Genomic DNA, 27,908 nt, shown 5'->3' on the forward strand with positions numbered 1-27,908 from the left:
CCTTGTGAAATGGAAGCATCTGTCCACCCCATTGCCATTGAGCTTTCTGGCCAGGCACCTAGACTGTTGCCACTGGATCTTCCCCATAAGTGTTTCTTAGTAAACCTTATATCTCACATCCCATCTTTAGGTGTCTTCTTTGGTCTCTCAGCAACCTACCCCACTACCCTAGCACAACTGGGCTGTAAACATTACAGGCCTCAAGAGGGGTTGTTAGCTCCCTCTACCATAGGGAGGGCCTATAATCATGTTATAATGGACATCTATTATTTTGTATCATGTGCTCAATATATCTGTAAAAGAAAAACTTTAAACAAATTAAACATAACAGAGTTTATTTGAACAAAGAATGATTCATGAATAGGGCAGCACTCTAAACTGAAAGGTGTTGAGAGCTCTCCTGTGCAGTGTAGGCCTTGAGCTTTCATTGGCTGAATAGCAAAGTGAAGTACAGAAACAACTTAACTGGTTATAGTTAGGCATTTGCCTTTATTCAACATTGCCTGACAGTTGGTTGCCTGTGATTGACTGGATTTGGGTTGCTTATGGAGGGCTGAGATTTTGCTGTTACAAATAACAACAACACTCCCAATTTAGATTTTGGTAGTTTTCGTATTAAATTCAATTGTAGTTTGTTGGGTAGAATGGAATAGTCTCAGGCCAATGGACTCTTATTTATTGTATTTAACATATCCATGTCTTCTTCTTCTGATAATAGTACCAAAGAGTCTCTTTGTGAAACTACTACCTTTTATTTCAAGTTCACAGTCCATTTGTGGTTGACTTCCTTCTCAAGCTCTATGAGGGGACATATGATCCAGGCCTAGGCAATTAGAACATTTTGTTCTCTTGGTTATGAGTGATTGGTTTAGGGAGGAACTGAAGTCTATGGGTCATGAATTTTGGGACTTCTTTCTTATACTATTGAGACATGGAGCTGCTGGAACCTCAGACTTGAGCAGTAGACTGAAGCCAATATTGAGACCATTTTTAATAGCAGACCAAAAGATGGGGAAAGATTTTGCCTTGTTTTTTGGGTCCTAAATAAAGATGTGCCAGAATTGATAAACTTCTGTACCCTGAATTTTCAGTTATGTAAAATAACAAATCTTCCATTTTTAAAACTCAGTTTGAGATGGGGTCAGGCATGGGAGTGCCTGCCTGTAATCCCAGCAACTCAGGAGGTTAAAGCAGGAGAACTACAATTTTGAGGCCAGCCTGGACAACTTAGCAAGACCCTGTCTCGAAATAAAATTTAAGGGCTGGGGTTGTGGCTCAGTGGTAGAGCACTCGCCTAACACAAGTGAGGCACTGGGTTTGATCCTCACCACACACATGAAGAAAAATAAACAAATAAAGTAAAGGTATTGTGTCCATCTATAACTAAAAACATTTTTTAAAAAAATAAAATTTTAAAAGGGCTGGGGATGTAGCTCAGTGATAGAGCACTCTTGGGTTCCATCCCCAGTACCACAAAAATAAATAAATTTGAGTTGAGGTTTTAAGTCTTAGTTTATTGCTAAAGTCTGTGAAACTACAGCATATCTCTAAACTTTTATCAGCAAATTTCTAATTTGTTCCCTGTACTGTGATCCATGTTTTATTGAGGATTTTTTGCCTTCTTTTGGAGATAGATAAATGTTCTGGGGTATGTATGACTTTAATGAATTAAATGTAATGGGCACTTGAGGGAATTTAATATTCATTAAAATAAAGTTAGTCAAACAAATCACACATTGGGAGATAGCCCAAATTGCAAAATATGTAATGGTTGAGGCTTTATACTTTTATTTTTTCCATTTCATAATAGTATAATGTTACATTACAAAATAAATTCACATGCTACAACCTGGTTTCCCTCAAATCTATATCTAATGCTGAGGACCCAGGGTTTTGGCTGAGCTGGCTACATTTACACACTTGTGCTCAGTTGATTTCATGACTGGTAGAACTCAAGCCAGAACTAGAATTAACCATGGGACAGAGGTTGAAGTGGCTATTTCCATGTGAGACTTTTGTCTCACATCCTATGTGCTGTGTGCGTTAGACCAGACATTATAAAAGGGGCCCTGAGATCATGGCTTATTAATCTCAGATATTTTCTAAACCAGCATTAGCAAGTGCTGATTATTAAAGAGATATTTTGAAGGCCTTTTTCTATTATCACTGATGCTGCTAAAAATTTGATGTGACCATCTGGCAATTTGTGGTAATCTCATTACTCCAAGTTGGTGGATGAAATGCACCTGACCCAAGTAAAGAACATTGTTTTTAGTTGCTTTTCTCTATTATCACTGTAGAATAACCATAGAATCATTGAATGACAGGCAGGGTAACCAGGAAGACATAGATTGGGTATCATCACCTTCATGATCACCTTAGTTAACCTTTTAAGTAGGTTCACTTTGTATCATAGGAGGACAATAATGATAAAAGAAACCTGTGTCTTAGCATAAAAATTTGTGTAAAGAAAAACAAAAAGAGAGACAGAGAAGCAAGCAAGGAACAGGGGCAAAATAAAAAGGGCTGTTCATCTGAGCTGCCAGCTTTATCTATATCCATAGGTTTCATTAGATCATTGATGTCATTAGTACATATTGCTCATTGTATAAAGTTACTGTTCTGTGGGCAGATTTAGGTGCAGTGACACATTGGTGTTGTCTAAGAGAGTTCCTTTATTCCCAGAAGCTGAGTGTTTGAGATTAAGGTTGAGACTGATAAGACTCTAGTACAGAGCCTCCTCCCAAAGGACATTACCATAGCAGCTAGGCACTGAGCATGTATTAGTCATCTTACTAGTTCCAGGGAGAAACTGTAGAATATCCAAATGTAGATAACAGAGCCCCTGTTACCCTCCAGGAGTTTTCTCACCAGAGGAATGCTGCCTTGTACATATCCACAGCCAGAATCCTTACAAACTTGACCACCTGGTAAATTAATTAGAGTATAAAAGAACAACACTAAGGACCAATGAAACAAAGAGTTGGTTCTTTGAAAAGGTAAGATAAAAACCAAGGTTGATAAACCTGTGGTCAAACTAAGCAAAAGAGAGAGAAGACCCTAATTAATATAATTAGAGACAAATACAACAGACACAACTGAAATCCAGAGGATCATTAGGAACTATTTTGAAAATTTAAATTCTAATAAATTGGAAAAATACAGAAGAAATGGATAAAATTCTATGACCTACCAAAAACCTAAACAAGCCAATAACAGGCAGTGAAATTAAAACAATAATAAAGTCTCCTGACAGAGGCTGGGGTTGTGGCTCAGTGGTAGAGCACTCGCCTAGTACATGTGAGGCGCTGGATTCGATCCTCAACACCACACAAAAGTAAATAAATAAGATTAAAGGTATTGTGTCCAACTACAACTAAAACAAAAATATTTTTTAAAAATAAAATCTGCTGACAAAGAAGATCTCAGGACCAGATGGATTTGTAGATACCTTTTACAAGACCTTTAAAAAATGAACTAATACCAATGCTCCTCAAATTATTCCATGTTGTAGAAGGGGAAGGAGCACTTCCAAACTCATTCTATGAAACCAGTATCATGATGACTCTAGAACTGGATGATGATACATCAAGGAAAGAAAATTACTGATGAACATAGATGCAAAAATCCTTAATACTTTCAAACTGAATTCAACAATACATTAAAAAGATCATATGTCATGATCAAGTTGGTTTAATTCCAGGGATGCAAAGACGGTTCAACATATGCAAATCAATAAATGTGAATCATCACATATGTAGAATCAAGGACAAAAGTAACATGATCATCTTAATATATACAGAAAAAGCTTTTGACAAAATTCAACACCCTTTTATGATGTAAAAAAAATCTGAAGAAAGTAGGAAGGAACTTGCCTAAACATAACAAAGTCTATATATAACAAACTCAAAAGCCAACATCATACCAAATGAAAAAAAACTAAAGGAAGAATTTCCTCTGAAGTCAGGAACAAGACAGGATGTCTACTCTCAGCACTCTATTCAATACAGTACTTGAAATTTTAGCCAGAGAAATTAGGCAAAAGGAAGCTGTAATGCAGTGGCTGTAATCCCTGTGGCTTGGGAGACTGAGGCAAGAAGAGCACGAGTTCAAGACCAGCCTCAGCAATTTAGCAGAGACCTTGTCTCGAAAAAATAAAAAGAGCTGGGGATTTAGCTCAGTGCCTCTAGGTTCAATCTGCTCTTACCGCCCCCCCCCCCCAAAAGAAAGGTATAAGAGAAATAATTTACTATTAGCCATTATTATTAATACATCACTTTATATTGCTCATGTCCATACCAAGAACATATTTCAATAATATACCTTTGTCTACCATCTGCCTAATTCCTTTACTCTATAGACTGTGAGATTTAAGAAAAAGGAGAGCAAAGAATTCAAAGGGGGGAGAACCCCAAAAACAATGACAAGAAAAAAAAACTCACCAATATACAAAACCCCCAGCATTTCTGAGGACAACTGATATGTAAAAGAAAATCCTTTAGAATCTAGTATGGGTGGAGGAAAGGAAATGTATGCCTGTTCCACAGGTGTACCTGAGAGGCTATACAAGGTCTCACTCAGACCTGCACTGCATGGGTTCTTTGGTGTCTGGCAAGGTTAGATGGTTGGTTGGAAGTCTTCCCACACTGGAGGCACTGGTAGGGCTTCTCTCCAGTGTGTGTTCCATGGTGGTGGAGTTTGGCGCTCTAAAGCCACACCCACAGTTGTTAGAATGGATAGGATTAGTCTGCATTGAGTCCTCTAGTTTTGATTCAGAGTAGCCTGTTGCCTAACCTCTTCCCACAAGTTTCACACTTGTATAGCTTCTGGGTCTCATCACCCCCAGCCTCCTGAGTAGCTAGGTGGGTAGTCTGATGGTGCATGGTCAACTTCTAGGCCTCCTGGAAGCACTCTTGGCACCTGGGGCAGGTAAAAGGCCATTCCCCTGAATGCATGCTCCTGTGGTTGATCAGGAGAACACTGCTGAATTGAAGCTCCAGCCACACTCCACACAAAGATGTGGTTTTTCGGCTAAAGTGCATCTTTCTGTGATGCATTAGGAAGGAACTCTGGGTAAAGCGCTTCCCACACTCAGAGTAGATGTAAGGCTGCTTATCTGTATGGGTGCATTGCCTGGGAAACTCTTCCCACACTGAGAACAGGTAAACTTGGCAGCCATTGCTTCTGGTTCACCACAGGAATAAACTTGGAATCTGGATTCTGCATGTGTCCTTGGGGTAGATGCAGCACTGGGAAAGGAGAGTAGAGGAGGAATGGGGGAAATCTGATGTATACCGGGCAGTGGAAATGGGTACATAAGTGAAGGTGTAAGGATGGGGTGAGGTAAGGAATCTGAGGAAAATGGATCTGATCAGAGGTTGGAGACTGAGTAGGGTAGGCGGCAGAATCAGTCAGTGTGTTTGAGGGGGCAGGATAAAGGGAGGTTGCAGTAGGGGTATGAATAGGAAGAGATGGAAATAGAAGGACCTGAACTTCTGCTGGGCTGGAGCAAGGGGAGGACTGGTGTGGCTGGAGCCCTGGGCTGGGGGTGCCTGAGGCTGGTGCCAAGCAATATGGTAGTTGAGCTTGGTATGGAGGCTGAAGCTCTCCCCTCACTCCCCACACTTAAAAGGCTTCTCCCCTGTATGCAGGCAGATATGCTGAGTAAGGGAGGTCTTCTGACTAAAGCTGTCTCCCCAGATGCAGCAGCAGAAAATACATGACTTATATGGACTCTGGTGGCATATCAGCTTCAACTGGGGACAGACATAGGACTTCAACCCAGTATGCATTCCCTGTTGAGCCAGCAGCAGAGAGCTGCCCATAAAGCCCTTGTCATGTTCCCCACAGATATAAGGTTTCTCTCCAGAGTGGATTTTCTGGTGCTTAATGAGTTTGGAGCTTCACTGAAAGTCTTACTATACTAGGGACAGTGGTAGGGCCTTTTGCCAGTGTGGACCCTTCTGTGCTGGATGAAGGATGCAGTCTAAGCAAAATCTTTCTCATAGGACCTGCACTTGTAGGGCTTATCTCTCTAGTGAATCCGCTGATGCTGGAACAGGTTGGAATGTTGGCTGAAATGTTTTCCACAGTTGGAACAGGATTAAGCCTTCTCACAAACATGACTTTGAAGATGATGGGTTAGAGAGTAACCCATGGGTTAAGATGATGGGTTAAGAGTTCAGGAAACTCTTGCTACAATCAGTGCAGCTGTAACATTTCTCACCAGGCATAGGTTTCCTGTGGCCAGTGAGTTCACAGTCTGGGAGTAGTACCCAGCCCCAAAAGTTTTGGCAGTCTATGGCACCAAGCAGTTGCCTTGAGATTTTCCTAATTTAAGATTCTGAATGTGTTTCTTGAGACTGAGTCCCAAAATAGGTAACACTGTTCTTGGGCATATCCCTTGATATTCTCCATCACAGTGTCCTTCCTCATGAATAAGCTTGTCCTCATTGTTGTTCCCAATTCCTGTGGAAAAAAATAGAGATTTCAGATTCCCGCACCATAATTCTCTTCAGAGAGGGAAAGTAAACTATATAAGGCAGTTTTATTATAAATCTGCAAAGGATTTGAGCATGGTGGTACATGCCTGTAATCTCAGCAATTTGGGAGACTGAGGCAAGATAATAGCAAGTTGGAGGACAGCCTCAGCAATTTAGCATAACTCTCAGCAACTTAGCAAGATTCTATCTCAAAATAAAAAATTAAAAGTGCTGTAGCACCAAAGCACCCCTGGGTTCAATCCTTAGTAGCCCTCTCCAAACAACAATAAAACCCCAAAGCAACAAAACAAAAAAGCTGCTGCAAAGGAGGCTTTGCTTTCAGAATCATATAATCAATGTGGCTTTTTTTTTTTTTTTGGTACTGAGAACTGAACCCAGGGGTGCTTAACCACTGAGATACATTCCCACTACCCCCTTTTTTTGGTGCTGGGGATTGAACCCAGGGCCTTGTGCATGCAAGGCAAACACTCTACCAAATGAGCTATATCCCCAGCCCTGATCTCCGGGCCCTTTTTAATTTTTATTTTGAGACAGGGTCTCGCTAAGTTACTAGGGCCTCACTAAATCACTGAGGCTAGCCTCCTGAGAACTGGGAATCAATGCTTCTTGATTGTAGGATTTATTTTAATGTATCAACTGGGGTTATCAGATTTCTAGTATATAATGTGTTCCATTTTTTATGATTCCATTTGTATGAAATTTGACAAAACTAAATTTATAGAGGCAGAAAGCAGGACCAATGGTTGTTATCTAAGAGCTGGGTCTGGAGGGAGCAGCGGACTGCAGAAAAGAACTTTGATGGTTCTTTTGAGGAGTTGAGATGGTGGTTACACAAATATATACACTCATCAAAATGATGAAATCATACACTCAAAATGGGTGCCCTTTATATGAAATTTATATTTCATTAAAGCTGTGAGCAAAGATGTGGTAAACTTTTCTGAGATATATAGTGGACAGGAGTATCAGTGCTGACTAATCAATTATTTTGAAAGATTTTATTAAGTTATAAATAAAACCAACATTTTAAAACACTAATACTTATAAAGTACTTATGTGCCAGGTACTGTCCTAAGAGTTTCCACATTGATTAAACTTCATAACTCTCCAAAATGATGTGTACTTTCTTTCTTTTTTTTTAACTTATGAACATTTTCTGATTATTGTATTTTTCATATTTATACATATAATTCTGTAATAATTTCATTCTTTATGGCTGAGAAAAACTCCATTATGGATACATACGCCACATTTTCTTTATCCATTCACAGGTTTATTCCATAATTTAGAGATTGTGAATTGTGCTGCAACAAACATGAGTATTGTATTTTATTCATTTCCATTATTGTGGGAATACATCATTAGCACAGAGAATGCTGTCATTAGTATCTTCATGGCACTTCGAAGAGGTCATTTTTTCTCTTGTTGAATCTTTTGTGTAGAAATTATTCCCAGGAGTGTAGCTGCCGCCCCATATGAGAAAGGGACTCTGGCTTCCATAAAGCAGAAACTTTTATAAAATAGTAAGAACTGCCGGTCTGTTTGCTAGTATCCAAGACTGATCTAGCCACAATGACCATGACCCATTTCATGGTTTTGAGAGCCCCTAGGAAGACCAAAGTAATCCTGGCAACTCTCCTGTGGAAACCAGCAGGGACATGATAGTGACATTAATCTTCGTGACAATTACAGTGCCACTGTCTGCCAAAATTTTTGATCTAGTTAACCATCACAACTTGTCATTCTTTCTGTATTATTATAGCTGTCCCTTCCTATATTCACTGTCACTAGTCTAGACCAGGCTTTATTTATCCCATTCGTTCCTAGATTATCAAGTTTTCAAGTTGGTCTTTTTTGGTTTGTTTCCTCTCTCAATTATCTTGTACAGGTTATCAGACATGTTTGTTATTGTTAGGTTAGTGCTTCCTGTTTTCCCTACAGGGAACACAAAGAATATGTTACAATTTGAGCAGTACATTGGGATGTTAAGGCTGCTTCCAGACCAAGTTTAAAGCAGTGCTTCTCAACCCTGGGTGCCCGTTAGAATTTTTACCCAGGACCTTTAAAAAATTATTTTACCCAGGATGCACCAGGAGTAATTGCCAAGGTTGAGAAATTTTGAGTTAAAAGGCTAAGCTCATCCTCAGTTACCTCCACAGCTTATTCTTCTTTTACGTCAGGGTAAATTTAGTTTCGCCTATTGTTGAATTTCATATAAATGGTATCATGCAAAATGGATTGGTCCAGGATATTAAGGCTGGACTCAACCGTAAGATAATGGCAAAACTTTTTATTAAATTAAATTAAATTTATTTATTTTTTATTATTGGTTGTTCAAAACATTACAAAGCTCTTGACATATCATATTTCATACATTTGATTCAAGTGGGTTATGAACTCCCATTTTTACCCTGTATACAGATTGCAGAATCACATCAGTTACACATCCACGTTTTTACATATTGCCATACTAGTGACTGTTGTATTCTGCTATCTTTCCTAACCTCTACTATCCCCCCTCCCCTCCCATCTTCTCTCTCTACCCCATCTACTGTAATTCATTTCTCTCCCTTGTTTTGTTTTTTCCCCTTTCCCCTCACATCCTCTTATATGTAATTTTGTATAACAATGAGGGTCTCCTTCCATCTTCTGTGCAATACCCCTTCTCTCTCCCTTTCCCCTCCCACCTCTCGTCCCTGTTTAATCTTTTTCTCATGCTCTTCCTCCCTGCTCTGTTCTTAGTCTCTCTCCTTACATCAAAGAAAACATTTGACATTTGTTTTTTAGGGATTGGCTAGCTTCGCTTAGCATAATCTGCTCTAATGCCATCCATTTCCCTGAAAATGCCATGATTTTGTCATTTTTTTTAGTGCTGAGTAATACTCCATTGTGTATAAATGCCACATTTGGCAAAACTTAACCTTACCATAGGTAACAAACTTTTGGTCACAATGATGTGGTGGAAGTTTTGAGAAAAAGCTACGCCTGTCAGAAAGTGGGGGTCTAGGCCTCTATATATGCAGGGGCTGGCAGTGGTGGGGCTAAGGGCTGAATCCCATGAAGGACTTGGGCCAGTAGTAGGAGGTCGTGATTCCAAGGCCAGGTCGGGGTGCGTTGCAGCAGGTTACCATTTAGGATATGTTACAGTGGGGAACGGACAAGATCATGGGATAACTGGGCTCCAGGAAGAGCATGTAGATGGTAAGCTGAAACACTCCAATGTGTTTGCGCAGATTCTAAACGTTCTTGTGGTAGGACTTGGGGCCTTGGCAAAGGCACGTGTTCACAAATGCCCCCTTTCTTCAGGTAGCAGGCATCAAGCCCAGGCGGCTGCCCTTCACTCTTACCCATGGCTGCCTGCCTCCTGGAGTTGCAGTCAAGCGGGAGCTAGTCATCCTCTCTCTCCTGAGAGGATCGGACCCTAGCTCCGCACCCTAGCAGTGCCAAGAGGGGAGAGAACGAGGCGAAGGACCCTTGGCGGCAGACTTCTTGGGTTTACTGGGAAGGGAGTCGCCACAAAGGGCCCTGGGAGCGGGAGGTTGACTGGGGCGCCTTAAGGCCAACCTTGTGGAGGTCCCCACAGCCCCACAGAGAGTCCTGAGCATCCTCAGTTAGCCCCAGGCAGGGGAGCTCCATTTCCGGCCGCCTTGCTTTCATCTCTTTTCCCCCAAGAACTTTCCCCTCCTTTCCCACTGGATTCCCAAGTTGGACGAAGTGTTCAGGGCAGTCCGTGCACCACCACCGCGAAGAGCTGCCTAAGACCCGCCCTGTTCCAACCCCTAACAAGAAGAGGGAGAACTAGGAGCCATCTTTCCTCGAGGGAAAAATTGTAGATCCCTGGGCACCACATTAGGCCACGTCAGTTAGGGATCCTCCCAGCTGCACTGAGCAGGTCACATCACACACAAGTGACGCGCGGGCGCCGGGAAGTGGAGTCTGAGCTATGCGCACGCGACAGCTCCGCCCCTCCCGGAGTGCGCTCCTGCCACTGAGCTTCTAGAGGGTTGGTTCACCAGGGAATCAGAACAAGTGCGAGGCACCAGGCAGAAAAGCCTTCCAGGAAGCGGAGAAGGTTTGCCCAGGTTGAAGGGGAACACTGGGTTGCTGGAATGTAATCTCTTGGTGAGATGAGGCATTGACCTTTGGCACTTGGCACATCGACTTCTGGCACAGAATTTAAGGAGGCGCCAAAAAAAAGCTTAAGTAATTAATGTGGGCAAAGAGGCCCATGCCTGTAATCCCAGCAACTTGGGAGGTTGAGGCAGGAGGATCACAAGTTTGAGGCCACCCTGGGCAACTTAGTGAGACCTTGTCTCAAAAAATAAGAAGTGGTGGGGATTAGATCAGGAGTAGAGTGTCCCTGGAATCCCTCAGTCTGGGAGTAAGGAGACTTAGTAATCAATATAAACAGCATTTTAATTTCAATAGCTCAAAAATTATTGCAAAAAAAAAAAAAAAAAAAAAACCAATAATGAATAAAATACCTAAATTCTAAGAGACTATTCTACCCTGCATTTTCATGACCCTGATTTACTGGCCTCACTATAATGCCTGGCTGGCCCTACATCCAATAAAATTTATTTACCAAAATAAGTGCACAGGCTGTGGTTTGCTGATTGTTTAAAATTTGCATTAAAATATTATTTCTCTTGACTGCTATTTTGGCAGCCACTTAAATTTTGCACGAGAGATTAGTGCTTCACTTTTACCTTATTCCTGCATCTGCCAGGTACCCTCAGCTCTGGGAGCCACATCTCAGTCCTGGAATCAGGAATTGGGCTTCAAATGGGCAGCACTCTTATAGTCTGAATTTTGCCACCCATTCTAAGATACTTTGGGCCAGTTGTGCCCCACACCAGCCTCAGTCTGTTATCAGCAGCTTAGCCTAGGAATCCTGCTTGGTTTCCAGTTGGCCGGATTCCTCCACATGCCTGCATAGGAAATAGGCAAAGGATGGAAAGGGGAAAAATGAATTTTATGCAGTTTGATTAAACTGGGGAGAAACAGCTAGATTGCTTCTCTGCCAGTCCTATAAAAGCAATTACAATTAATAGAAACAAAAACCAGGTAATGGGGCTGGGGCTGTAGCTCAGTGGTAGAATGCTTGCTTAGCATGTGTGAGGCCCTGGGTTCGATCCCCAGCACCACAAAAAAATAAATAAATACAATAAAGGTGTTGTGGAGCCAGGGGAAGTCAGGTAATGTACCTAAGTAGATTTAGCCAGGCTATGTTAATCAGAAACCTGTCTTAACTTCCTTGGCTATTAGCTACAAGGAGAGTGGGGTGTGCAACCCTTCAACCTTTACTTTTGTTACAGAACTGGGGCCTTCCAGGAAACTGGGGCAGCATGAAGACCCTACTTCAAACCCCAATTTTTGGAATCAATTCAGAAAGATTTCAGACATGTCGATCAAAGTAACAGGAATGAGTTTATTAAAGGGAACACTCTCAAGGGGAGAGAGTGAATCCTCTCAGAAAAGGGACAATGTGCCTCCCCTACACTCCAATTTTATTAGGGGTCCCAGAAACATTTCCAGAGTCCTGCCCAGGTCCACCTCTTGACTTTTGACTGACAGCAGGATGACATCAGACTTTTAAGTCCCCACTGCCACAACTTCAGTTCTAATTGTATTCTTAATGATTTTTACAGGTACTCTTTCATAAAAAAGAGGTTGTTTTTTTGTTGTTGTTGTGACTGGATATGAATGAAACCAGGGCTTCATGCATGCTAGGCAAGTACTCTACCAACTGAGTTGTCTCCAGCCCTCATAATACAAAATGTTTAATGGGATTAAGACCTTTTCTGGGAGTTGAGTGTATGAGTTTGAGTACATGTGCTTGGAGAACTCTGATTTTTGATTTCCCAGAGGCCTCCTTGACATCACTCCTGGAGCTTAGCTGGATTCTGGATGGGGAAGGCTGGCAAGTCTTGGAGAGGTCACACTGATATCACTGGTATTGATGACAAGTTCTGCTTCCTCACGTGTTTAAGTATAACATTAGAGAAGCATGCAGAGGCAAGCATACAAAGCAAGGTTTATTTAAAAAGAGGTAATACAGACTTCTTCTGGGATGGATGAAGAGGCCAGAGCTGGTATCCCAAGAAATGAGAGCATACTGCCTTTTATACATCCTAGATTTTCTTTGTTCTCCTGCTCTCTTCCTTCTTATCTCTCTCCTTCCTGTATACATGACTAGGCTCAGGAGCATACTAGGTTCAGGAGATGCTCCTATGGAATGGCCAAAAGGTGAGAAGCAGATGGGTTGGATGGGCCAAAGTAGAGTGATCCAGGCAGGAAGGGGGGCCCATGCATTAATTAACAACTTTTACAACTCCCTGTAGGGAGGAATAATCCCTGGAACAGGTTACCTTAGCAACAGGTTGGAGCAGGAGCAGGTAATTTTGATAAAGGTGGAGAAAGAGCTCTCAAGGCATTAACATTTCAATTTCACAGGGGTGGTCTCCAACTTGCCAGACCCAAGTGGCCTTCACTCCAGATCCAATCAGGATCATCTACCTACCTGTACTGACTGACTGTTTTTAATTCTGGCTTCAATACATGAAAGTCCTCATCATCAAGTTCTTCACCATCATGACCCCAGATGGAGCTTCTGTTTCTTGCCTCCTCCCTTCCAACTCTGAGCAACTATAACACAAGGGCTGAAGTGGGTCTGGGAGTCAAGGAAGGTGACAGGCAGCATGTCCTTGATCTGGAGAAGACAGTGTGGGGAAGCAGTGGAAGGAAAGAGGAGGGGACATTTCCCAGAAGTAGAGTCATAACTTTTGAGTTCCAGCCCCCAAACCTGGACTTACCTTAGACATTCTCAAAGATCTTCACACTCCTAGGATTAAACTTGGCCAGGGTAGGGAGGGAAGCATCTTATTAGGTCAGAAGGGGTTGTCACATTCCTGGACTTCTTGCTAAGGACTTCTCCCCTACCCTTCATGGGTTGCTGAGGGGTCAGAAAATCCCCAAACTCCTCTTTTGCTGGCCTTGAATCTGGTCAGCAATCCTCTTGCCCACAATACTATTTCCAAATGATCCCCTTTGCCCTTTCCCTCTGTCTTTGCCCTTTCCTAGGCATTCCCCTGCCCCCCATGCAGAAGTTAACTGCTCTGGGAACTTCAGCCTTTTGGCTGGGCTGGGGTAGGAGGTGGGCAGGTCTTAAGCCAGCTCATCCATTCCTGGTACAGTCTTCCCCTCTTCTTCTACACCCTTGGGAAATAGACTTGTTATGGAAATTGCACTCAGCAAGAGACCAAGCACCTCTCAGAGAGTTGCCTGTAGACTGAGAGGAGCTAGTGCTCTTAAGTTCTGGGACCAGAGGTGAGGTTACATAGGGCTTTTATAGGAAAATTGACATCATTTCTTAACTATTACAAGATTAGGGGGGTTGAATTCTTGGCCTGTGAGACCAAAGACCATGCAAAGGAAATTTATGATAAGAAGTTCAGAGGTGTAGAACAAGACAGTAAAACACTAGTGAGTGTTATTGCGATATGACCTTCAACACAGGCAGCAGCAACTCAAGATGACTTGAGTTTTTCTCCCTAAGAACTATATTTCTAAGAACAAAGCCTAAGAGGTTATAGTTTAGACAGTAGTTAATTGGCATAGCAATTAAGTGTGTAGTTACATTCTACAGAGTTCAGAAAGTTTCAAAATATAAGAAACAACTCTTTTTAAAGGAACCTGTCTGGCCTTGAAAGCCTACCACAGGGATATAAACATTCCAAGAGAGGGAGACTCCTAGAGAAACCTATTTACAATCCTATAGGTAGGGATCCATGGTTAGGTTCCCTGAAGAGAAGCTGACATCGGGGAGTGGGAGGATTAACTTTTTCTTCATCAGACTCACATCCCAGGGAAGAGAAGCTGCTAGGCAGCAATTAGGCCTTTCTCAGGACTCTCTGTGCCTGCCCATATGGATGCTGGGACTTAGCAGATACAATGTATACACAGTCCCTATGCTCCTGGAGTATGTTTATGGCCAAGTCCTGAGAAGGGCGTTGTCCTGGGGTAAGGGGGCACTGCTCCAGCATCCTATAACATCACAATAACACTCGCTAGTACTCCAAAAGTACCTGCCTTACCAGTTCAGCTTAGTGATAAGTAGGACTCCTGTTGTCAGACCATGGCCACATGCAACCCCACAGCACCAGCTTTTGCATGATCCACTAGACTCACATGGGGGAACCTAGATTCCAGATCTTTATGAGATCAACAGAATTATAACTGTACCACAATCATTCTTATGTCCAGAACTAGACAGATGACCAGCCATCCTAGGAAGACAATGTTACTCACTCCCAACCCTTCCCACTCCACTCAGGCCTTAGCATTTAAGAGTGCTTCCACACTTGTTTGCTTGTTGATTCCCAAAATAACTCAGTTGTGGGAAGCCATCCTGACACGTGACTGGGCGGCTCCCGTTAAGGGTCTGAGGCGTTCTGGCTGTGTCGGAACTTTCCCGGCCCTTTCCTGATGAGAGAACTTTGTCCGTGTGGGGGTGTGACTGACCACTGACCCCGGGGGCCCAATCACTGACCCTGACCTTGGAGTGCAGTCCCCCCTCAACCTTCATTGGATGGAATTATCCCCTGAATTTCTTGTTCCCCAATAAAAGGCTACTCCCTGGCGTGTTCGCGCTCTCTCTCTCTCCTGCTAGCCCTGAGTAATCCTTGCTGCCCTGCTGGGCGGTTAGAGGTTGGAGCCAGAGAGGGGAGCCGTCTCGGACCTGGCAATAGAATAAGGTAACTGAGTCTGTGTGTTTTATTTCGATCTCTTCTAGCTAACTTTATGCCAAGAACCTCATTAATGAAACCATTGCGCAGGCCGCATGGTGGAATTGGCGCCCAGATAGCCATTATCCTCGTGATAAGATTATACAATTTGCATCATTAACGTCACTTATTTTTCCAAAGATTGTACGTGCACATCCTATAGATGAAGCTTTATCAGTGTTCACGGATGGTTCTAACTCAGGTAAAGCAGGTTTTTATAGTCATGTTCACACAGAGGTAATACAAACTTCTTATACTTCTGCCCAAAGAGCAGAGCTTCAAGCTCTGATTTGGGCCTTAAATTACTTTTCTAATGAGCCTATTAATATTTATTCTGACAGCTTATATGCAGTCGGAGTTACTAAAAATATTGAAACTTCAGTTATTGGGTATACTTCATCACAAGAGTTATTTGAGTTATTTCATAATTTACAAAAGACAGTGCTAATGCGAAAGTACCCATGTTTAATAGGGCACATACGGGCTCATACTAATCTTCCAGGACCCTTAGTTTCAGGTAATAACAAGATTGATAAATTAGTAACTTTTTGTCAACAGATGTCTTCATATGACTGTGCACTAGCTTCCCATTCCTTGCATCATCAAAATGCTTCTAGCTTACGTAAAAAATTTAATATTACTAGAGAACAAGCTCGTCAGATTGTAAGCCAATGCCCTAAGTGTGTTATTCACACTCCATCTCTGCCATCAGGGGTAAATCCCCGTGGATTAAAACCAAATCAAATATGGCAAATGGATGTAACTCATATTCCTCAATTTGGTAAACAATGTTATGTGCATGTCATAGTGGACACTTATTCTAGATTTATTTTTGCCACAGCACGTACTAAGGAAAATACTCAACATGTAATTTCTCATTGCTTAGCAGCTTTTTCTGTTTTAGGGTGCCCTATGCAGATTAAAACAGATGATGCTCCAGCTTATGTAAGCTCTTCTTTTCAACAATTTTGCCAAGAGTTTAAAATTAATCATAAAACAGGAATTCCTTATAACCCTCAAGGCCAAGCCATTGTGGAACGAGCTCATTTATCTATTAAGCTTCAATTACAAAAATTAAAGGGGGGGGGGGAATAGGTTTGTGACTCCCCAAAATAGGAGCCCCTATCCAGAAGGAGGAGATATCGGAAAAGGATGAAGAAAGACCAGATTGACCCAGCCGAAAAGCTGATTTCATGGGAAGACGTGAAGAAGCTAACAACCCAGGCTTCCCGAATACTTCGACACCTAGGAGAGAACAGGACCCCAGTGATGATGGTAGCAACAGTAATTGCCCTGTTGGGCTGTCAGGTAAAGGGGGATCAAGTAGACACTTACTGGACATATTTCCCAGATCCACCCCTGGTACACCCAGCTGTGTGGACTGGAGAATCTATTCCAGTATTTACTAATGACTCATTCATGATGGGAGGATTTACAGATACTCATATTACTCCCAATCATGTGACTAGATTTAATTATTCTGGCTACAGTGCCCAATTACCTTTGTGTTGGGCACACGATAAACATGCTGGCTGTCTGAAAGTATCATTCGAAGAAAAGACAGCGATTGGTAGACCTAGACTGACAAATAATTCTATTTATGGAGACTTAAGACCTTATACTAGATCAGTAATTAAGATGGGACTTTCCCATAACAAGCCAGTCATTTCTGCAAAACCTCCACGGATACCCCACTGTCCAAATAGTTCTACAATTGAGATTGGCACCTTTCCTAGATGGATGGATTGTGTAAATACCTTTCCTGTACAACATAAGGTGTCTAAAGATAGTGGGTATATTTTAGACTGGTCTCCAAAAATTGATAAAAGACAATTACGAAGAAATTCTGCTATGACTCCTGCAGGATTTGTTAGTAATATTTTGACTTATAGTAAAGGAGGTGTTCAGAAAGATATTTGGCGTTTAGTTGCTGCCTCAGAATTCTTACATTTTACAGACAAACCTTTACCAAAATTTGTTGGCAAGAACTGTAAAGAGGGATCTTGCTATGGCTTACGAGCCTGTGTCCAATCTCCTTATGTTTTAATTATTGGAAATGTAAAAGTTAAATGGATAGATGACAGATATATTGCTACTTGTAATAAATGCAACCTAACCAATTGTATTACTAGGTATAATGGAGGAAAAGGAGTGCTGATACTTCATCAGCCCTCTTTCGTTTTATTACCTGCTAATATTTCAGAGCCATGGTATGCTGATACTGGTTTACAAGTCTTGCAGCAAATTCATGCCCAGTTAGCAAGACCTAAACGTGCTATTGGAGTTATAATTGTTGGTGTTTTGGCGCTAGTCTCCTTTATTGCCTCAACTGTCTCTGCGTCTCTGACATTGTCTCAGAATATTCAGCATGCAAAATTTCTTAATAATTTAGCTCAAAATACTTCCAAGGCTCTGCGTAATCAAGTAAATATCGATGAAAGGATTGAGACTAAATTAAACGCCTTAGAGGCGACTGTTATAGACATAGGTAATGAACTTTCAGCCTTAAAATTTAAGGAAAGGCTTAAATGCCATGCCAATTATAAGTATGTTTGTGTTACAGCTGCCAAGCACAATGCTTCTCTCTGGGATTGGGAGAAGGTTAAAAACCATTTGTTAGGTATTTGGCAAAATAGTAATAATAGCTTGGATATTCTGGAACTTCATCACCATATCCAAGACATTCAAAATAATAGAGCTGAATTTTCAGATCCTTCTTCTCTGGCAAACCAAATATTAAAGGAGTTGAATGGATTCAACCCTGGAAATATTCTTAAACACTCGGCCTGGTACATTATTGGATTATTCTCTTTGCTGTTAATTCTCTATTGTGTTGTAATTATAGGATGGCCAGTCTTCGGAACAAGAATACAGAAACTCCAAAGAGTGAACCGCCCCCTCATTTTTAAGAATAGAAAGGGGGAATATGTGGGAAGCCATCCTGACACGTGACTGGGCGGCTCCCGTTAAGGGTCTGAGGCGTTCTGGCTGTGTCGGAACTTTCCCGGCCCTTTCCTGATGAGAGAACCCGTCCGTGTGGGGGTGTGACTGACCACTGACCCCGGGGGCCCAATCACTGACCCTGACCTTGGAGTGCAGTCCCCCCTCAACCTTCATTGGATGGAATTATCCCCTGAATTTCTTGTTCCCCAATAAAAGGCTACTCCCTGGCGTGTTCGCTCTCTCTCTCTCCTGCTAGTCCTGAGTAATCCTTGCTGCCCTGCTGGGCGGTTAGAGGTTGGAGCCAGAGAGGGGAGCCGTCTCGGACATGGCAATAGAATAAGGTAACTGAGTCTGTGTGTTTTATTTCGATCTCTTCTAGCTAACTTTATGCCAAGAACCTCATTAATGAAACCATTGCGCAGGCCGCATGGTGGATCAGTGAGGACGGTCTGGGATGTGGCAGGTACATCTCCTTGAGGCCTACAGGGCCCAGTACTCTGACCTCTGACCAAAGCACATGAGTCTGCTCTGCCATCTTTTAAATTGGGAAAGGAGCTTTAATAATAGACTGAAATCACCATACAGGGCTCAATTTAGGGGACAACTATGGATGGGGAGCAGGAAGACAGACAGGTTCAAGTCTGTCACTGGGGGAGGGGGCGGTGAGGGGAAGGGGAAAGGAAATAGGAGGACAGGGAGCAAGAAGTGATAGAAGATCTTTCTCACCCATGATAGTGTTTGGGGACTGTAACCCCAAATGTCTTCTGTAGAGGTCAGATGAGTAACACAAAGGAAATATGTTGAGTCAGGGATATAAGGAGTGGTTGGGACTGTGTGGAATAGACATAACTCGACAGATTATGTGTTATGATCAAATGTTGCTGAATCTTTTACTTAAAAGAAAAAAAACACACAAAGAAACAATCCCCTCCCGCAGAAATATAGATTGTGAAGTCTCCTGATTTAAATGTTATTTAAATAACACACACACACAGTGAGGGACCAAACAGATGTATTTGCCATCTGTGGTCTAAGGACCAGTCACATGGTCCTACTCCCAGCTCAGAGAACAGTAAATGCTGGATAAATGCTGTTGGATCAAGCTGTACCTCCTGCTTCTGAGGTCTGTTTCCTTTTCTGGTCAGGACCTGTTTTCTGCCACTGGAGAGGAGAGGGGGCCCAGGGATATTTACCCTAATGTGAGAGATTAGCTTTCAGTTCTCTGAAAGGGATTTTGTAAACAAATCCTGTTTCCATGCTCCCCTGTACCACATACACAATATTTGTATGTAGGTACATTTATAATACTTGACACTTGCTCAATGCAATCCTGAGGAAGCCGAGGCCCAAAGATTACTAGTAATAGTATAAACAGGACCAGATCATAGCAACTATTTATTGAGAGCCTATTAGGTATGCACTAGGGATAGGTATACCCATGGAATCTTCACTACAACCTTGTGAGGTAGCCCTCATCATCCATTTTACAGATTAAGGGGAAAAAACAAAACAAAACAAAACAAAACAAAAACAAAAACCGAGGCCCAGAAGAGGTACAGATCACACAGCAGGGAAGAGGCAAACCTGGGCCCTCTGTGCTAGAAGCTGAGGGTGGATCACTTCATATTCCTTCCCTCCAGCCTCTTCTTTGTGGGCACAGAACTAGATGCTGCAAGCCTGATTAAAGGTGCCAAAATTTGGGGGTAGGGGACCAGAGGCCTGGGGATGATATAAGGACTATCCTATAGGAGTAGGCATTAGGTCCTCGAGACAGATAACCCTTCTCAACCTCAAAAGGGCTATTTTGTGCCTAGTCCAGGAACACAAGTAGCTATGAGAAGAAAATGGACTCTCTGCTTGAGCACAGAGTACCGGAGTGCTTTGAGAAGCCTACCTCCTGGCTCCAGTACACACTGTTTTACTAGCAGAAAGAGATTTGTGTGGGCAACCTTCCTCCGTGCCATACAAAAGGGTTGCTTAAGCCGATCTGAGTCACATCGGAAGCTTTTACCATATTTGTCACTCTGTAACTGCTTTGATGATGAATTTTGCCTTCAAATGCCACAATTTTGGCATTGGAGGATTTCTGAGATTGTAGGGCCATTTGGTCTTGGCAGAAGCTTCTTCCTCCCCAGCGGCAGAGCTTGACCTATATAAGTACTGCAGGCCTAGCAGCATTTCCTGAGCGGCTGGCTGCTCTGGCCACACCAGAAAGGGCTGTTCAGGCTGCACAATTTCGCAACGCAGGGGCAACCGGAGGGCTCCCCGGTAGCCTGATGTTCTATTCCCCTGAAGCTCCACCACGTCCGGATTATCCCTAGCCACATAAGGCGCCGTCAATTCCATCGCGAGTGAAGAGTGCCCGTTTCCTAGACGTCAGTTACTCTGCTCACAAGCAAACCCAGAGCAAGGGTAAGATATAGGGGTCCAGCACCGGAAACGGAAAGGTCCACAAGCCTGTGCCCCTCTAGGAAGAGGCTGCGAACCTTCTCGGTAGGTTTAACCCTCTCATTCACCTGGTCGAGCGAGAGCTTTCCATCCGCAGCCGCTGTCAGGAACGTCACACTGTCGGCCTGGCTCGGGGTTCCAGGAGTCCATCAGCCCGGACTTCGGGGCCCCGACTATCAAAGCAGGGCTAAAGGAAGAAGGGCGGTCGCTGCCAAGGACATACCGGGAGAAGAGTTAACAAAGTCATTTAGAGCAGCACAGCACAAAGACTCCATGGTCGGACGTCTGGGTTCTCCAAAGCACCAGCACACTTCGAGGCCCTAGGAAGAAAGTTTCCCTTTCATCTTAAAAGAGGCGTGTTAAGCTTGGTGCTGACTACATATCCCAGCATACACCTCACGCGTCTCTTAGACTCGCACAACATAACTACCATTCCCACGTGCCTTCTGCGGCTGTGCAAGAACCAGAGTTCCGGAAAAGAGAACTACGGTTTCCGACTCGCATGATAACTGCGGCGGCGCTATTTAAGAAGCGTCAGCAAGGAGTAGTCTGGCCACGCCCCTCTCTTCCAGTTCCGCTGTCTCAGATAAGCGGCGAGAAGCGGGGCGGAGCCCTAGGCCCGAGCCAAGATGGCGGCTGCGAAACCAACCCTTACGGACTCGCTCTCGTTTTGCCTCGCGCAGCTCACGGCGGCAGCAGGGGAGGGTCAGGGTGGGGAAAAGGACCTAGCTAGCAACGAGACACCCTTGGGCCGCGCGCTCTTAGCTCTCCGCACGCGCCACATCAAGGCAGCGGGGGGAATCGAACGCTTCCGGGCACGCGGCGGGCTCCGCCCCCTTCTCGCGCTGCTACGGCGAGCGGCTGCAGCGGACCCCGCCCCGTCCGAGGCAGGTCCGGGCTCCGCCCCCTCGTCGGTTGCGTCGGCTGCTTCTGGTTCCGCCCCTTCCTCTGACTCCACCCACTCTGTTGCGTCGACGCTTTCGCCGCCAGTGCGCCTGCGCAAGACGCTGGACTTGGCGCTCAGCATCCTAGCCAACTGCTGTACGGAAGGGGCGTGCCGGGCTGAAGTGCGCAGACTCGGAGGCATTCTCCCTTTGGGTAAGTGCTCCGCCTCCATTTCCTAGAATGATTTCACCCGCCCTTCCCTCTTGTCTAGTCCTAGGCTGGTTTGAATACTTTGTGTCAAACCCTGGAATAACGTGCTTTATGACGGCGCCGCCCACCTATCTCTCAAGCTGTCACTACTCTCCCATGACGTCACTACTTTTTCTGTAGGTTATACCCGAGCTCAGACCAGATAATTACAACCATAATGTAGGTGTTGGCACCTCTCCCGCATCTAGGCAGTTGGAGACTAAAGGGTTATTAATGATACTTCAGATGATTCTTGTCTTGCATTTATGAAATTAATAGTCTGAGCTTGTGCGATGGACTGAAACCCCCCCTTGGATGAGCTGCAGGCAAAAAGGTGAAGTTCAGAAATTGGTGTAGTTAGCTATACCAATAAAGGCACCTTACACCTCCAAAACTAGGATTCCTTGTAAAATGAAATAATAATAGCCACCTTGCATAATTGGAGTATGGAGAAAACTTAATGCAAAGATAGAATGCATAGACTCTATGCACAGGCAGGGAATTTTGAGTAATTAAAAACTCATACAATAAAAAAGAACCCAACAAAAGCTTTTCTGTTTCCCAGATAAATTGGTGCCTCCTAGTGGCATGCAAACGCAGTATACCCGTATACAGTACACCATGCAAATGCAATATACACGTCATGCCTGTCTTCTGAAATTATTCCAGTTTTGATGTAAGCTCAATTTTTTGGATAAAGGGAAGCATTAATATATTTAAAACTCTCATAAAACATATGTGGACTATAATGAGTTTGACAAGAGCCTGGAAGATTAATAAGCCCCTCAGTAAGCAATGGATTTTGTTATCACTCCCATCATTCAGTCACTATTTTGCATTTTAAATATCTCTGAAATCCATCTCCTCCTGTGTTTCTACCATGTGATCAGAGACTGCTTGTTCTCAGCAGTGCAGTAACTTATTTGGTTCAGACCACTGTCCAGTCTCACCTGGTCACTTTGTCGATCTCAGACTCTATTCCTTTCTCCTATAATACATCCCCCTCCATGGTTGCCAGATTGTATTGTATTGCTTCCCTTCTTAAAATCCTGTGTGTCTCCTGTGTGTCCTGAGCTCTTTATCTGGCATTTGAGGCCCTTCATAAGATCATGGCACAGATCCTCGGTGTTACCTCTGGGCTCTTGCAAAGGCTGCTTCCAAACCCAAAATGCCTTGTAATATCCCCATCCACCATCCTTCTAGTAAATACCCTCTAGACCCAGCTCACGTGTTAGCTTCTTTCAGAGACTGTCCCTGACTCTCTCAAGCCATATTCTGGAGGTGACTGATAGAGAAATAAAAGGCTAAACTCTCTTTTCAGTGACCATTCTTCAGTGTGTGAAGACAGATAGCATCCAGAACCGAACAGCCCGTGCTCTGGGGAACTTAGCCATGGAACCTGAGAGCTGTGGGGATATCCACTCTGCTGGTAAGAAGGCTATGAGGTGGGGTTAACTGGGAATTAGGGTGGGATAAGGGCTTAGGTAGATGCCTTTGCTCACCCTTTGTCCTCCCCTTTCCTCTCCAGGTGCTGTTCCTTTGCTCGTTGAGAGCCTGACAGCTTGCCAGGACTCTCAGTGCCTACAGAGTGTGGTGCGTGCCCTTCGCAACCTAGCAGACTCACCCCAGCACCGCCTGGCCCTGGCACAGCAGGGAGCAGTACGCCCACTGGCTGAGCTCCTGGCTGCTGCCCCAGACCCTACGCTAACCTCAGCCCTAGTCCGTGCCCTCCTGGAACTCAGCCGAGGCTGTTCCCGGGCCTGTGCTGAGCAGCTAAGTCTGGGTGGGGGACTGGGCCCACTTGTCAGCCTGACTTCTCACCCAAAACGGGCAGTACGTGAAGCAACCATCCTGATCCTTGCCAACCTGTGTGCCCAGGGCCTAGTACGGCCTGCGCTAGGCAATGCTGGTGGTGTGGAGGTGTTACTAGGTGAGCTCCGGCGGCGTCGAAGCACCAATGGAGCCAGCTCGGCTTCCCAGCAACCGTTGGTGCGGGCTGTGTGCCTTCTGTGCCGGGAGGCTATCAACCGTGCCCGGCTTCGGGATGCTGGTGGTTTAGAGCTGCTCATGGGCCTACTGCGGGACCCTCGTGCCAGTGCCTGGCATCCACGTGTTGTAGCTGCTCTTGTGGGCTTTCTTTATGATACTGGGGCCCTGGGCCGGCTACAGGCTCTGGGACTTGTCCCTCTCCTGGCTGGGCAGCTGTGTGGAGAGGCTGGTGATGAGGAAGAAGAGGGAACAGAAGCGGCTTCTTGGGACTTCCCTGAGGAACGGACCCCTGAGCGGCCTGAGGCTGGAAGCTTCCGAAGCCTCAGGTGAGTCCTCACCACAGGGCCTAGGAGGGAGGGTAGGTGATATATTTTGGGATGGGGGCTTGTCTGCTTTGGCCTTCTTTACACCTCCACCCTCCATTCTGTCTCAATAAGATTTTGTTGTTGTTGTTTCTAACTCCTGATTCCTTCTTGTTCTCTGACACGACTACTTTCCAGTCCTGTTAAACACAGCGTCTATCCTTGGATCTGCTTTTTAATATTGGTTCTATCTCATCACCTTGAACTTTGGGCCCCAGACAAATTCATTGGGAGGTAGTACGTACACTGATTATTTATAGTGGTATGTTCTGGAATACAAGTTCTTATTCTGTCACCATCACTTACAAACTGAGACATCAGGGGAAGGCTAATTAACTTCTCTGGGTCTCTGATTCTTTGTGCATACAATGGAGGATAACAACATACCTTACAGGGTTATTGTAAAGATTAATGGCACTAAGCAATGTTCAGTAAATGTCAGCCTTGTGAATTCTGTGATTCATCTCTGATCATTGTCCGTGGTGCCTGTTGCACTCTTAGAACTGGTCTCCTCCTTATTTTTGAACATGACAGGAAGGTGTTATCTGAGGACCTCTCTGGTTGCTGTTCTTTCTGCTTAGAATACTTTTCCTCTTGCATGCCTTCATCTCTCACCACCTTCAAGTCTTTGTTCAATTCTTGCCACATTCGTGGGGGATCCATCACCACTCTATTTTAAATTTCAACTTTTGCCTGTCTTGGATCTTTTAATACCCTTTTCTTTTCACTATTATTACTTCACACCACACTAACATGACACTAATCTACCATACGGTTTACTTACTTAGGTTGTCTGTTTCCCTTCAGTAGAACATAAACTTCAGGAGGGCAGGAACTTTGTTTTATTCAGTGCTTCTCCCCAGCACTTAAAAAGGACTAGGCACATGATTAATATCAGTAATTACTGAATGAGGATTTATCCCCCCTCCCACTTCTGTTTGTCCTCATCTTCCTTTAATATACCCTCTTCTTCCCCTACTGGCTTCACCTTCTTTTCACAGTTCTTTTGACTCTATTTCCATGCCTTGGCTCTGGGTTCAGTCTTCTTTTCTTTTTGCCCTCTGCAGGTCATGGCTGATCTCTGAGGGCTATGCTGCAGGCCCCGGAGACATTTCTCCAGACTGGTCTCCTGAGCGTTGTCCATTGCCAGAGCCAGCAGAACCAGTCAGTCCCACCCCTGGCCAGACCTCGCTGCAGACACCGCGTACACTACGCATGCAGGGTCGTAGCCCTGCTGCTTCTGCTGCAGAGGAGCCTTGGGGACGTGAGGGGCCGGCACTACTGCTGTTGTCACGCTTCTCCCAGGCTCCTGACCCAAGTGGTGCACTTGTGACTGGTCCAGCACTGTGTGGCTTGCTTGCCTATGTGACAGGTGCACCAGGCCCACCAAGCCCACGTGCACTACGCATCCTGGCACGTCTCACCTGCAACCCTGCCTGTCTTGAGGCCTTCGTGCGCAGCTACGGTGCAGCGCTGCTGCGAGCCTGGCTAGTGCTCGGTGTTGCACCAGACGATTGGCCTGCACCACGTGCCCGGCCTGCACTCCAAAGCCAGCACCGGGAACTGGGTATGACTTCTGTCTTTCTGCTTACATTAGTGACCCCATCTTCCTCCTGTGCCTTCTGTGGGCCCAGAACCTTGACTTTACTGCTCATCAGCCCTCTCACTGTCCTCTCTAGCCCACCATCCAAGCAACCCTAGACACCAGGTGTTGGGGGAGTTAAAGAGAACAGGAGGTCTTGGGACTATCCCTTCTGCTCCGTAGCATGTAGAAAGAGTTCTGTTCTACCATCTATTTAAATCTTGGAGCTCAGATAACCTGACCTCAGGCTTGGCTCCCAACAACCTAGAATCTTGCCTGTCTGCATTTCTTTACTCAATAGGTTCTGTGTTGTCCTTACTGCTTCTGCCCTGGACATACTGACTTGTGAACCCAGACCCTGCCACCATTTTCAGCACTGCCAGGAAGTTCCCTGTCTTCTGTGCCCTTATGGTAGATTCTTTTAGTCCTTGAAGGCCAAGAATCACATCCCCTGTTGGTCAGGGGAAAGCTTTTTTCTGTTCTTGCCCTTGATTTCTAATCCCTAGTGTCTCTCTCTCTCCAGGGCCCAAAGTCATCCCCCTCTTCTCTACCTCGATTTCTTGTCCTGAGGTTTTACCCCTTCCTTTCAAGAGCCCAGAGTCCCTGTCTTATCCATCTTACCCTAGTCTTTGACATTAACTCCCAATCTGACCTGGTCTCCTGGTCCCTGCAGGTGAGATGCTGCTTCAGAACCTGACCGTACAGGCTGAATCGCCCTTTGGAGTTGGTGCCCTCACTCACCTGCTGCTCTCTGGGAGCTCTGAGGAACGTGTAGCCTGTGCACTGACCCTGCCCTTCATTTGTCGGTGAGGGGGATGTGGGTGTCTTGTAGGGGTTGGGGAAGAGGGTTGCTGTTCCAAGTCCTAACCTTGTCCACCTTCTGAAAGACCCCCTTTCTCCCTTTAGGAAGCCCTCTCTGTGGCGCCGGCTACTTCTGGACCAGGGTGGCCTCCGTCTCCTCCTCACAGCACTTACTCGGCCAGCTCCACATCCACTCTTCCTCTTCTTTGCTGCGGACTCCCTTTCCTGTCTCCAAGGCCTGGTGTCTCCCACTGCGAGCCCAGCCTTTCCACCTGCAATCCCCTTGGATCTAGAGCCACCTTCCCCCTGCCTCTATGAACCTATGCTGGGCCCAGCCCCAGTCCCAGCTCCTGACCTGCACTTCCTACTGGACTCAGGCCTACAGCTCCCTGCTCAGAGAGCTGCCTCAGCTATGGCCTCCCCTTTCTTCCGGGCCCTGCTGTCTGGCAGCTTTGCCGAAGCCCAAATGAACCTGGTGCCACTGCGAGGTCTGTCACCCAGTGCAGCCTGGCCTATCCTGCATCACTTGCATGGTTGCCGGGGCTGTGGGGCTGCCCTGGGACCTGTGCCCCCACCAGGCCAACCCTTGCTGGGCTCAGAGGCTGAGGAGGCCCTGGAGGCTGCTGGCAGATTCTTGCTGCCTGGGCTGGAGGAGGAGCTGGAAGAGGCTGTGGGCCGCATCCATCTGGGTCCTCAGGGTGGCCCACAGTCAGTGGGAGAGGTATTCCGCCTGGGCCGGCCCCGATTGGCTGCCCACTGTGCACGCTGGACACTGGGGCCAGGGCAGTGCCCAAGGAAGCGGGCCCTGGCCCTTGTGGGTCTTGTGGAGGCAGCAGGTGAGGAAGCAGGGCTCTTGACTGAGGCTTTACTAGCTGTGGTGATGGGGATTGAGTCAAATGGCAAGGGACCCAGCCTAGACTGTTGATGTCTCTTGGGAGAGGACCTAAAGATGGATTGGCTGTGCAGGAGGCCTCCCTCAGAGTATCACGAGAGAAGCCTGAGCAGAGTTATCATCGAGGACTGAAGAGAGGATGGACCTGGCCCTCAGTATGGTCTGAAGACCCAGGAGTGAGAAGTCAAGGCCAGGGTCTGGGCATGGGGCCCAGAGGAAGGAGAAGAGCCCAGGGACCCTGGCATCTGACTTGGCCCAGCACTATGGGGTTGAGATTAAAACTTTGCAATTGAATATTATTATTGTCTGTGTTTCTGCTTACTTTCCTGTGGGAGTACTCCCACCCCTTCACACACCAAGCATGGTCTTGTCTAGATCTCTCTGTCTTGATACAGGCCACCCAAGCATGTAGAAGTTTATAAGTAACTTTCTAGTGGTTCCTGGTGCCCTGAAATAGGGTGGAGTTGC

At 45.1% G+C, this 27,908-nt stretch overlaps 2 protein-coding genes across 2 annotated transcripts; one reads left to right on the forward strand and one right to left on the reverse strand.

The window, feature by feature from the left end:
• Window positions 1-979: 979 nt before the first annotated feature.
• Znf843 (zinc finger protein 843) lies at window positions 980-20,578 on the reverse strand. The gene is given in 6 exon segments (XM_058582691.1): window positions 980-4,640; window positions 4,642-4,747; window positions 5,617-5,736; window positions 5,738-5,831; window positions 19,342-19,393; window positions 20,441-20,578. Coding segments are annotated over 6 exon segments (573 nt in total). The 3' UTR covers window positions 980-4,577.
• Window positions 20,180-27,739, forward strand: Armc5 (armadillo repeat containing 5). Its single transcript, XM_046454564.2, has 6 exons — window positions 20,180-21,778; window positions 23,136-23,243; window positions 23,343-24,129; window positions 25,233-25,732; window positions 26,421-26,553; window positions 26,654-27,739. The coding sequence occupies exons 1-6, from the start codon at window positions 21,310-21,312 to the stop codon at window positions 27,471-27,473; spliced, it is 2,817 nt and encodes a 938-aa protein (XP_046310520.1). The 5' UTR covers window positions 20,180-21,309; the 3' UTR covers window positions 27,474-27,739.
• Window positions 27,740-27,908: the final 169 nt, after the last annotated feature.

This window comes from Marmota monax, unplaced genomic scaffold (assembly GCF_021218885.2).
Source record: "Marmota monax isolate L192 unplaced genomic scaffold, Marmota_monax_Labrador192_F-V1.1 WCK01_AAM20220418_F8-fsc00086, whole genome shotgun sequence".
Taxonomy (NCBI): Eukaryota; Metazoa; Chordata; class Mammalia; order Rodentia; family Sciuridae; genus Marmota; species Marmota monax.

What these genes read in the sequence shown, in the direction of transcription:
- Armc5 (XM_046454564.2), top strand. Translation starts at nt 21,310, where the DNA reads ATGGCGGCTGCGAAACCAACCCTTACGGACTCGCTCTCGTTTTGCCTC. An exon ending in GGAAGCTTCCGAAGCCTCAG is followed by an intron (nt 24,130 to 25,232) that starts GTGAGTCCTCAC and finishes TGCCCTCTGCAG; the next exon opens with GTCATGGCTGATCTCTGAGG. An exon ending in ACCCTGCCCTTCATTTGTCG is followed by an intron (nt 26,554 to 26,653) that starts GTGAGGGGGATG and finishes TTCTCCCTTTAG; the next exon opens with GAAGCCCTCTCTGTGGCGCC.